This window comes from Triticum urartu, chromosome 5A (genome assembly GCF_056163025.1).
Source record: "Triticum urartu cultivar PI428250 chromosome 5A, HENAU_Tu73, whole genome shotgun sequence".
NCBI classification, from domain to species: domain Eukaryota; kingdom Viridiplantae; phylum Streptophyta; class Magnoliopsida; order Poales; family Poaceae; genus Triticum; species Triticum urartu.
In genome coordinates this window covers 375,269,455-375,281,918 of record NC_141877.1, presented here as the reverse complement: position 1 = coordinate 375,281,918, position 12,464 = coordinate 375,269,455, and the positions used below count along the sequence as shown (strand labels likewise).

General features: G+C 44.2%; 1 protein-coding gene across 1 annotated transcript; it reads left to right on the top strand.

Annotated features, from left to right (window-relative positions):
• The first annotated feature begins 301 nt into the window (after positions 1-301).
• Positions 302-3,348, top strand: LOC125509073 (SWIM zinc finger family protein). The gene is made up of 5 exons (XM_048673949.2): positions 302-709; positions 886-1,537; positions 1,668-1,867; positions 1,978-2,222; positions 2,319-3,348. The coding sequence occupies exons 1-5, from the start codon at positions 417-419 to the stop codon at positions 3,116-3,118; spliced, it is 2,190 nt and encodes a 729-aa protein (XP_048529906.2). The 5' UTR covers positions 302-416; the 3' UTR covers positions 3,119-3,348.
• Positions 3,349-12,464: the final 9,116 nt, after the last annotated feature.

Genomic DNA, 12,464 nt, shown 5'->3' with positions numbered 1-12,464 from the left:
CGACAATCATGGTTCACTAGTTATTATTCCAAAAAAATATTGTTTGAGGGGTAAAAAGGAATAAAAAAATATATACTTTTGTAAAATTAATGTTTTTTGGGTGTAAAAGATTAAAAAAATGTCTATTTGATGATTGATTTGTTTTGAGACAATTTGATGATTGATGAGAGAAAAGAAAAACAAAAGGAAAAAAACAACGAAAACACCGGTATCACATGGGCTGGCCCAATTAGGTCGAGGTGGATACGCGGCGGTTGACTATTCCCCGCAACTGGCGGAGAATAGGACTTTCGTTCCGCTCTTCGCTACTTCGTCCCCATTCCTTCTCCCCTCTTCGTTTTCTCTCTCTCTAGGGTTTTTGCGGCGCCGAATCCCAGCTCCGGCGACTGGCGGCGGGCGAAGGCGAGAAGCGAAAAATGGGGGAGGTGATGGAGGTGACGGGGGTGCTGCAGTCGGTGAGCGACCTCCCCGTGCAGGACCCTCCCGGGGAGGAGTTCTCGGCCGCCGACCTCAGGTGGGTCAAGTACGCGAGCTCCGAGCACCACTGCGACGACGTCGCGCTCATCCCCTACGACCGGATGGAGGCCTTCATCAGCGGCGAGTGCAACAACCCCGAGTACCCCACCAGGTTCCACATCGAGCGCGGCCGCAAGCGCGAAAGGGGCACCCTCAAGGAGGTCAGGAGCGACGACTACCTCCTCTACAGAATGTACGTGTCCCCCTGCTGCCACCTCCCCTGCTTGCCCCTGCTTTGCTCGCAATATTTTTCGGAAAGGCCTCTGCTCACCATGCCAATTATTCGGTCATTGCAAGTTATTCTTTTTTCACAGCAAGGCTATTACAAGGTTCTTAATGATTAGGGTGTCCTGTTCCAAATTGATTCAGGTATTGGTGTTCGTTTGGCCCTGAAAATTACGGGGAGGGAGGGACGATCTTGCCTAGCAGAAGGTACAGGCTTAACACAAGAAACCGTGCAGCTCGGCCGCAGTCGATGCGAGGTTGTACCTGCCATTTCGCAATCAAGCAGTTATACGCCCGCCCTTCGCTGGCTCTCATTATCTACCATGAGAGGCGCCATGTCAACAAGTCTGGTTTTGTATGTCATGGACCCCTGGACCGGGACGCCATTGGTCCTGGTGCCAGGAAAGTGCCGTATGTTGGGAGCGAGATTCAGCAGCAGACCATGTCATTGATCTATCTCGGTGTCCCCGAGGAGAACATCCTGCAGACACATATAGAAGGGATACAACGCTACTGCGGCTCGGATGCAAAGGTCGATAACCTTGCCTCGCAGTATGTCCACAAGCTTGGGATGATCATCAAGAGGTCTACGCATGAGCTGGATCTAGATGACCAAGCTAGCATCAGGATGTGGGTCGATAGGAACAAGAAGTCTGTGTTTTTCCACCAGGACTCAACCGAGACAGATGCCTTTGTACTAGGGATCCAGACAGAATGGCAACTGCAGCAGATGATCCGCTTTGGTCACCAGAATATTTTGGCATCTCATTCCTCATTTGGTGTAAGCAAGCTTAAGGTATCTGACTACAACAAAAGCTGATAGTTGTGTGGTTATACTTATATGCAACATCTTATAGTATGTGATGTCTAGTTATGTCTACAGGGGTAGGTTTCATCATTTTTTGACATTCTACTCTTTGCTGCAGTACCCCTTGCACACAATTCTTGTATTCGATTCAAGACAACAGGCTCTGCCTGTTGCATGGGTTATAACCCGATCTGTTACCAAGCATGACACTTCGAGATGGATGCAAGCACTTACTAGTAGAATACATTCTGTTGATTCCAACTGGAGGATTGGTGGATTTATAATTGATGATCCAACCTCAGAGCTGGACCCAATCAGGTATAGGCGTATGACATAGATTTTGACATATGATCTAACTGTAAAATTTTCCTGTGTAGATGCTGCAATGTAGTTCATTGCCGTTGACGAAATATGTCATTGTTTTTCAGGAATGTATTTTCCTGCCCGATTTTATTTTCTTTATGGCACATAAGGAGAACATGGCTTAAAAATATAATCAAGAAATGCAGCAATACTGAGGTGCAACGGGAAATATTTACACAACTAGGAAAATTTATGTACAGTATCTGGAGTGAGAAAAATCCCATGGATATCCTGGAGCAATTGTTTCAAGACTTTGTTGACCAAACCACCTTCATCCAGTATTTCAAGTCATTTTGGGTTCCCAAATTGGGTAAGAATCTCAGGTAGTAGATTCAAAATATACATTGAATTGCAAATCCTCGTCTAGATGCTAATAATGTTTCTTGTGTGCCATTGCCCCATCTAGAGATGTGGATTGATACCATCAGAAATTTGCCCCTGGCAAGTCAGGAATCCTGTGGTGCTATTGAGGGTTACCATCTAAAGCTCAAGCTTAAAGCATATGATGATTCACAGCTTGATGCTCTTCAACGTGTGGATTGGTTGGTGCACAAGCTGACAACAGAGCTGCATTCTGGCTACTGGCTCAACCTATATGCAGATGAGAGCGGTTCATTTCCCGAGGTGAAAGCAGAGTACATTGCATCCACTTCATGGCAAAGGGCTCTGCACATACCTGATGAGGCTGTTCTATTTGATGAGAAAGAACCTCTTTCAGCCAAGGTGGCAAGCCAGAAGGATGCTAGTCTAATGCAGACTGTATGGAATGCTGGGTCTGAATTCTCTCTGTGCAGTTGTTCGTGGTCAATGCAGGGTAACCTATGTAAGCACGTCATAAAGGTTAACATGATGTATGCACCACGCAAGGATTTCCAGCCCTCGCTATCATTTCAATCGTTTCAGCGCGTCCTACTTGATCTGTGGCAAAAACCACTGGATGATTCATTCTCACTCGATCTGTCGGTAGCATGGGTTATGCAAATGCAGGAGAGGATCCAAAAAGTGGCTGAGCTTGCTGCATCTGATGGTATTGCCCAAGTTGCAGGCAAATTGCCAATTCAATGGGCAAACAAGAGAGGGAGAAGAACAGCTATTAGGCGCACAAGCCCCATGCGTTTTCTTCCTCATTCCAACGGCAGTGTGCAAAGAGATTTGACTCCGAAGAGGAACAGAAAGAGGAGAAGGTTGTCCAACTTTTCAGGCTAACTACTGTTTGTACTGACCATTGTTGGCCAGGGAGTTCTTTTTTCTCACTGTAATTAGACTAACTGCGTTTTGTTTCTTTTCTAGTTCTTCTCCAGTTACATTTGGTGAGAAAACTCACTTAGCTAGTTGTAATCAGATTGATATAGGCCTTGGATCATTTTCACCTTCCCGGACCATCATTTGGATGGTTACGTGGATATAATTATTCAGGGAGTAATAGTTGAGTTTAAGCAATGTGCTATTTGCAAATTTTGCACAAGTTGCCATGCATTGTATCGCCTCCGGTCTTACCTGCTTATCATCTGTCACTATGCCAGTACCTCCTGAAAGCTGTTGAAGCATTGTGGGAGCCATTAATGTGCTGCAGTTGTGGGGTGAGGACAGTTTACTGGGCAAGTGGAATATCAGAATCTTAATCTTATCTGGTAGGCATTTCTAGTCTGCAGATTATTCTGGTTTCGTTATTCTCATTACAGATGCAACGTGGTAGTATCATTTCTGTTACTTTTCAACATTCTGTAGCTTCAGATAGGACATTTTGCTTGGCCTCTTCATATTTACTTTATTTCTTCAAGTGCATAGATGACCTGATGTTAGTTTGTGAAGGACCTGCCACTTGAACCACCCGGAAACAATAGTTGCAAATTTTCCTATGTTTATGGCAAAAGTTTCGCGAACCATAGGACCTGTGAATTGTGGTAGCTTGAGAGATGATGCATAGCTACCTGTACAAAAACAGCATGGAACTTTCATGATTCATTGATTCTTATCCTGTATCCTGCATCTGGGCTGGAGGTAGATTAGCACATTATTCCCTCTTGGGCTCTTAACAGGCTACAGGGATCATAAATTTCGTGGATGAACACGGCCATGTATTTGCGTTATGTTCTAAGAAGCACGGCGCTTTCTTGTTACCCTTATTTTCTTGATCTGATACATTAATTGCCTTAATCTATATTGTAGCCTAGGGCATATAAAGCCAGACGTCTGTTTCTATTTTTACCTCATAAAGTACTCCCTCCGTCCCATAATATAAGAGCGTTTAGTGTCAAAAACGCTCTTATATTATGGGACGGAGGAAGTACCTCTTTATTCATTTGTTGTAAGAGTTGCATCATTCACCAATAGAGGATTAGAGGAGGGAGGGGGATTATCCAACCAAGAACAAGGGTCTTGGTATTGCAAGGCTTATTTGTTAGTAGTATTACTAGTATGGTGCCATGAAACTATGGCGAACAGCCAATATCATGGCTAGGAACAAGTTCCGTCTGGGCTTCTGGCTGCTCGGGTCTGTGCCTAATTCGAATATAATGCAGTTGCAATCCAGTCCTGAACTGTGAACGGATTGATTGGTGGAGAGTCTGTTTTTGCTAGTTTTGTCACTATGCATTCATGACCTGATTTTTTTCTGAAACATTGACACTGTTGGAATCAAGTTCGTAAGCACATGTGGCCCCTGCCCTGTTTCACAAGACATGCTAGTATAGATTCTGCATTGTTCATATCCTGGGCTGACCTTGTTTTTTATCTGCCAAAAATTTACTTATTTGTCGGTTTACAGGTAAAACATTGCATGCCCGTATGCTCCAACTTGCCATACATACAAATGGTATGTGATGTTTTATATCACACTATAAGTGAGATGAGTTTTTTGGGTTCACTCTGTTGTCCACATGCTGAGTTCATACGGGTTTTTCCACTTTAAAACTTATGATATCCATACTTACCATAATGAAAATGTGATATAAGGAGTCGACTGTGTAGTGTGAGATTCTTTGTTCCTGTTAAACTTAGATACAACAAAAACATTGTGCTATTTATGGTGCGTGGATGCAGCGAATGGATCGATGAGGTGCATCAGCTGCCATCTGAGTCGTTTATCCTAGCATACAGCCACGCGAACTAGCACAGCCCTCGACCAGACGGCTTGGTTACCGACCCTGAATTGGGGAGACAAGTCTGGCTGGCATGAGGACAAGCAATTGCAGGAGCGCTGGCAATTGTTCCATGTAACATATAGTCATTTGCTCGGTTGATGGTTATGCATAAACTGTAGCTCAGTTTTTTTTTTGTGTGCGCGTGCCAGTGTGGAAAGATAGCAGGTCATGATAAGCACTTCAGAAAGTTCAGGATCTAATATAGTTGAATCAATCACTATAAATCAGGGTTTATACTTCACAACATATTTTCTTTCCCAGAGGAACACATAGCGTATCTGTCAGTTCTTCCTTATCATTTAGATGGTTCGTTTCCAAATTGTACATTTGGCTTCTCTTGGCACATTTTGCCGCCCCATCTTATAAATCCGACTAACTTTTGGTGGCAGTCACGCATTGGTTAGAAGAATTTCATCTCACCTTGCGTAAGAATCCAAAAGTTTCTTGTGTTTAATTCATGTCCTTATATTTGGACAAGCCTGATAAGGTTTATAACTAGTACTTCAATTGGAATAAGACTTTGGTTGAGTCAAGTGTAAAAGTAAACTTGGTCGAGTCATACCACCATTTTGACGTTTTTAGAAAGGAATAAATTGCATAGAGACGGTGGAAGACATGCTCTGCCTCATCGGCCATGTGTAGTGGTTCTTCAGAAGGTTCTCTAAATCTTTTGGTAATTTGGTTGCTATTGGAACCTCCTTAAAAGATCCCAAAATCACAATCCTAACATCATAGGATTCCTAGGGATGCCCATTTGACCACGCGATTATACTGTTCACAAACAAACCCAACTATATTTAGTAGAAATTAAACCCGAACATGGGAATCCACCCCCTGATTTCTCAGGGCCCAATGCAAAACGGCTCACAAATACAAATTTCAAAGAATTTTGATTATTGTCTCACTATCTATTTTAGTCAGGTGGTAAGGAAGTATTGAAATTAAGAGAGACAAAATTACAAAGAAAGACCCCATGTGCCAGCCAGGATTACTGAAATTTAAGAAAGGATGACCTTCAATGCTTAAAACGTACTAAAGCTAAAATATTGAATAAAGATCTGCTGCAACAAACAACCATGCTCAAAAGCAGGAGGGGCCAGGCGGAATAGAACCCAGGCGACTAGGGTTTTGCCGGGCCGCCGCCGGCCGCCTCCTTGGCGGCGGCGCGTGTGCCGGCGTCTCTTTCCCAGGACGGCGCCGGAGGCGCCGTGGCTGGTCTCTCGTTCTTGGCTAGGGTTTCGGCCTTGCTAGGTTTCGGCTAGTCCCGTACCGGTGCAGGCTTCATGAGTTGATCGCCTGATGTGTATTTGGCTTTGTACGCCATGAGGTTCCACTGCTTCGTTTGCATACAGCTTTCGTGATGGTGCTTAAGGGAATTTGGTTGTTGATTGGAGTGAAGACAACCTTGGAGTTGCTCAAGCTTTTCTGTCCCGACGCTGCCTGGTGCAGTGATCGGTTTCCTGTCCCGGCGTTCGTTGGCAACGACCGGTTCTAGTTACTGCAGTTCTGGCTGTTCCATTGGCGAGTCCTTGCAGTCCGGGTATAGCAAACCGTTCATCGGCGATCTCCTTCGAGGAGGATCGCTGCCCGCAATGAAAATACTAAGTTGGAATTGTCGAGGGATCCTCGGTGCCCCGACAGTTCGGTCGCTTCTGAAGATCCAGAGGCGGCACAGACCAGATGTGTTTTTTCTGTCGGAAACACATATGGATAATGACAAGGCTGAAGTTCTTAAGATCAAGTTGCAGATGGACGACATGTTGGTTGCACCAAGTCCAGAGGGAAGAAAAGGAGGCTTGCTGTTGGCCTGGAAGAAGGAGGTTAGGATCTACTTCCGGGCCAGCACACTAGATTTCATAGATGTGACGGTGGAGAATGCTAATGGTGATATGTGGAGACTGACTCGCATCTACGGCGAGCCTAGCTGGAGCTGTAAACACCGTACCTTTCAGCTATTGAGGGATTTGCATGCCCAGTCGAGATTGCCGTGGGTTGTAATAGGGGACTTCAACGAGATTCTTTACTCGGATGAAAAAGAGGGTGGGGCTCCCAGAAGCCAGACTTGCCTCCAGGCCTTCCAGGATGCCCTAATAGATTGTTCACTTGAGGATCTAGGCTTCAACGGAGACAAGTTTACATGGTTCCGTGGAGGGCTGCGAGAGAGACTGGACCGAGCTGTCTCTAATGAGACATGGCTGTTAATGCACCCGTTAGCTGGACTCAGTAATTTGGAGATGGGTAAGTCGGACCATAGGCCGATTTGCCTTGATACAGATTATCTAGAAGGGGTGACAGAACCTACTGTAATTGCCCCACGTAAGTTCGAGGCGAGGTGGCTCGCGGAGGAAATTGTGGAAGAAATAGTTAAAACTACCTGGCTGAAGGCAGCGAACCAAGGGCTCTGTCCTACGGCTGCAGAGAAGTTGGCTGATGTCCATAACGATCTACATGATTGGGACAGGAGGATTCTCAAGGCGCCTCGCGTGAGACTAAAAAAGGCCCAAAGAGAGCTGGAACGATTGATGAATATTCCCTTTACCCCGGATGTGGGTGTTAAGCAGAAAGAAATGTCGGTATTGATTGAAAATCTGCTTGAGCAAGATGAAATCTATTGGTCACAACGTGGGAGAGTTAACTGGCTTCGTCATGGTGATCGAAACACCAAATACTTCAGTCATTTTGCCTCAGCTAGAAGGAGAAATCTAATCAAAAAACTGCGTGTGAATGAGAATGGATGGGTTGAGGGGAATGATAGTCGCAGGCCTCTTATCTCAGATTATTTCAAAAATATTTTCCAGTCTGGTGCAGAACAGGTAGATGTTAATCTTCTTGCATCGGTAAAGTCTGTAGTAACTAATGATATGAATGGTTTACTAGTTGCTCCCTATACCAAGGAAGATGTGCGCAAAGCTCTATTTCAGATCGGTGATATGAAGGCCCCAGGGCCAGATGGTCTACATGCAATTTTCTTTAAGAGATTCTGGCACATCCTGGGTGATGAACTAACCAAGGAAGTACTAGAAGCAATAGACAGCAAGAAAATCCCAGAGGGGTGGAATGCAACAAACATCGTGCTGATTCCAAAGGTACAAAATCCTGAGGTAATTACACAATATAGACCAATCAGCCTGTGCAATGTGGTGTATAAAATCATCTCCAAGATGATTGCTAATAGGCTGAAAAAGATTCTTCCTGACATTATAGCCCCAACACAGAGTGTGTTTGTGCCTGGGCGTCTAATAACTGACAATGTGTTGGTTGCCTATGAGTGCTTTCATGCCATCAAGAAGAAAACTCATGGCACTAATGGCTATTGCGCAGTAAAGTTGGACATGATGAAAGCTTACGACGGAGTTGAATGGGGATTTTTGAGAGAGATTATGAAAAAGATGGGTTTCCAGGCGCAGTGGATTGAGCTCATCATGGAATGTGTTTCTTCGGTATGCTACAGAGTCAGATTTAATAATACTGAAACTGATGAGTTCCTCCCTTCCCGTGGACTAAGACAGGGAGATCCCTTGCCCCCCTACATGTTCTTACTTTGCTCGGAGGGATTGTCAAGTATGCTAGCCCATGAAGAGGAAACATGAGGTATAGAGGGAGTGAAAGTGTGTAGGAACGCCCCATCAATATCCCATTTACTCTTTGCAGATGATTCTCTCATCCTTATGAGAGATGATCTTCAGAATGCAGTGACCCTGAAGAGGGTGCTTGATACTTATTGTAGTAGCTCTGGACAGTTGGTAAGTACTCCCAAGTCGAGTATTTTCTTCAGCCCTAATACTAGTGTCCTTGTCAGAGAAGGTATTTGTGGAGAACTTGATATATTAACGGAGGCCCTTTCAGACACATACCTTGGTCTCCCAACTATGGTTGGGGTGGATCGCAGCGATTGCTTCCAACACCTCATTGATCGAGTGTGTCAGAGACTGAAAGGGTGGAAAGAAAAGGTTTTGTCTATGCAAGGCAAAGAGATTCTTGTAAGTGCATCTAGTGCCCCTTAGTGATTTTGGTGTATTGAAGACTTATAGGTTAAGGGACTAATGCGTTTGTGAGTGTACACAGGTCTATAAGTCTATAAGGAGTTTGATATTTACAGAGAAAGTCAACCCCTAAAAATGAAGTTCTTCGACTGAAGACTTTGGATTTCTGAAGACTTTCTGAAGACTTTGAAAGTGAAGAAATTGGTGTGACCTTGAAGACTTGGTATTCATTCGAGGAACATGAAGTGTGAAGACTTTTGTTTTCGTAGTTTCATTTTCTCTTTCTTGAGTCATAGGAAACACCGTACTGTTAAAGGGGGTTGAGGAAATACTAAGGAAAAATTTTCAAGTGATGCTCAACTCAAAATCCTACACCTACCAATCCCTTCGAGTGAAGCCATTGGAAATCTCATACAGTTCAGTCAATTTCTTCAGTGACAGAGACGAAGTTCTTCTGGTCTCTGAGGAATTTGTTTTGACTAAGGAGTTAGGAATTCGCCAGTGCGGATTGCCTACAGAGTGAGGAACATGATAGCCCTGAGGATTTTGCTACTCAAAATTCCGACCATTGCTGTGCTATGCGCCAGCTGTCCCAAAATATCTACCCACCTAACGGTCATATCATTGAATGGCATTTATGTCTTATCATGTCGGGCTACTCCCTAGGCTATAAATAGCCGCCCCCTACAACCACTAGCTGGTTGGCTGCTCCGAGAGGAACTGGCACTTGTCATTTGAGAGCAACCCATCCTCCGAGGACTTTGAGCGAAAATCATCAAGTGAGGAAAACCCAAACCCAAACACCTTCAAACCCCAAGTGATTGAGAATCACTGAAGAGATTGATCCTGCGTGGATCTGACGCTTGTTACCTTTGAAGACTGTGCTTCTTCCAGACGGTTAGGCGTCATGGTCTAGAGCATCCAAGAGGAATTGTGGATCGCCGAGTGACCGAGTTTGTGAAGGTTCGGAAGTCACCTGAAGACTTACCACGAGTGATTGGGCGAGGTCTGTGTGACCTTAGCTCAAGGAGAATATGGTGAGGACTTGGTGTCCTGAGCTGCGTGTTCAGGACTGGGTGTCCGGGACTGTGTGTCCTCAAGTTTAAATACTCAGCCGCTCCAACCAGACATACAACTGAGACAACAGTTGGAACTGGTCTACCAAATCATTGTCTTCATCAAGCCTACCGGTTCTATTTCTTCAACTCATTCATTTCCTCATAACTGTGTTGTGCAATTGTTCATATCTGTGTTTGAAGACTTTGACTGAAGACTTTCTCAATTTCCTCAGTTCAATTTCTTCAGTCTGTTTGTCTTTATCTTGTGTTATCTTGTGCTTACGCTTCCTGTACTCTGTGCCTGTCTTCATTTCATCATGATGACTATGCTTGTGTTCGGTTATGTTTACTTTTGAGTACTTATTCCGCTACTAGTAGTTCTTCACTAAGGAATTTCCACACCTGCAAATTCCTCAGTGAAGAATTCATAAAAATCGCCTATTCGCCCCCCCTCTATTCGATATAACGCACTTTCAATTGGTATCAGAGCAAGGTACTCCCTTGTTCTGTGTGATTTTGGTTTAACCGCCTGGAGTTTTAGTTGTGTCGACCGCAGGTATGATCAAGGTCTCTGCTAGGTGTCCTACCTTCGATGGGACGGACTACCCCTACTGGAAGAATAAGATGCGAATGCATCTTGAGGCAATTGATAATGATCTCTGGTATGTTGTGGAAAATGGTGTTCCCTCAGTCACACCTTCTCTGAATGCTGCTGATGTGAAGAGATTCAAGCAACTCAATTCTCAAGCGAAGAATATCATATGTGGTCATCTGAGCAAAGGACAGTATGGAAGAGTGAGTGCTTTGGAAACTGCTAAGCTTATCTGGGATAGACTGTCCAAAGTGAATGAAGGAGTCTCAACACAACGTGACTCTCGAGTTGATGTTCTTCGCAATCTCTTCAACCGCTTCAAAAGACTCGACAATGAAAATGTTCAACAAACCTTCGATCGCCTCACTGACATCTCAAATGAGCTTCAAGCACTTGGTGCCACTGACATCACCGACCATGAGGTGGTGAAGAAATTGCTGAGATCACTTGATTCCTCATTTGACACTCTGGCATTGATGATACAAGAACGTGCTGATTACAAGTCACTTGATCCCGCTGATATTCTCGAGAGGCTAAATACTCATGAGTTCCAACTTGCTGAAAAAAGAGATCTCTATGGTTCAAGCTATGGCAGATCACGTGCACTGAAGGCCAAGGTAGTATCTGAGTCCAAAGATGAAGACTCTGGTAGCAGCCTTGGTGATCCTGAAGAACTAAGCCATGAGCTAGCACTGCTCGTGAGGAAGTTCCAAAAGTTCTCAAGACGTGGTCGCTTTGGAAGACCCTCAAGGAGCAATGATTCCTCATCCAGTGACTACAAGAGGAGGCTCTGTCACAAGTGCAAGAAACCTGGACATTACATTCAAGATTGTCCTCAGTGGGAAAAGGAATCAAAGAAGAAGAAATACAAGGATTACAGTTCTGATGATGCGAAGAAAAAGAAGAAATCCACAAAATCTTCACCATCAAAATCCTCAAAGTCTTCATCTCACAAGAAGAGCAGCTCCAAGAAGGCTAGGGCATTCGTTGGCAAGGAAATGGACTCTGAGGCTGAATCTGAAGAAAATGAGGAAGAGGAGGCATCTGAGGAGTCCGAATCCAGAGTAGCGAGCCTAGCTCTCGCTACTGCATTTGTCAGCAAGTCTATCTTCAACACTGAAGAAAATGACCTCACCAACAAGGCTGATGAAGGCGATGATGACTACGCTCCCACCTATTGCTTCATGGCAAAGGGTGCCAAGGTACTCAAATATACCTCCTCTGAATCAAGTGAGAATGAATCTGATGAAAACCTTAAGCCCAACTATTCTAAACTTGCTAAGATTGCTGTAAAACAACAAAGGGCTTTTGAAAAGGTTCAAAACATGCTAGACAAAAGTGATGATATGTTGGGTGAAGAAATGGATCGCACTAAGGCCTTGACTGAAAATCTTCAGAGACTTCAGACTAGGTTTGACAATCTTCAAGGTCATCATAACACTCTCTTATCTGATCATGAGAAGCTTTCTTATGAATTTCTTCAAAGAAAGTAAGACCTTGAGAAGCTAAGAGTGAGTTATGAAGATCTTCAGAAGGAGCGCGATTCATTACTTGCTCAACAAATCAGCGCTTCTCAGGAAGAATTTGTTCCTCCATGCTTGAAGTGCATTGAACGTGAATCTACTAATTCTTCACCTGAATGTTCAAATGCTACTAATGTTTCAAATTCTTCACATGCCTCTGCTATCACTAATTCCTCATCTGAGGACATTGCTAGTATCACTGACGGTGCATGGCTGAAGGAATTGTACATGACAGTCATGTACAAAAGCCTCA

Bases quoted from the DNA above. Each gene is read 5' to 3' on its own strand.
- LOC125509073 (XM_048673949.2), top strand. From the start codon at position 417: ATGGGGGAGGTGATGGAGGTGACGGGGGTGCTGCAGTCGGTGAGCGAC. The intron at 1,868-1,977 runs GTATAGGCGTAT...ATTGTTTTTCAG, and splicing joins TCAGAGCTGGACCCAATCAG to GAATGTATTTTCCTGCCCGA. The intron at 2,223-2,318 runs GTAAGAATCTCA...TGCCCCATCTAG, and splicing joins ATTTTGGGTTCCCAAATTGG to AGATGTGGATTGATACCATC.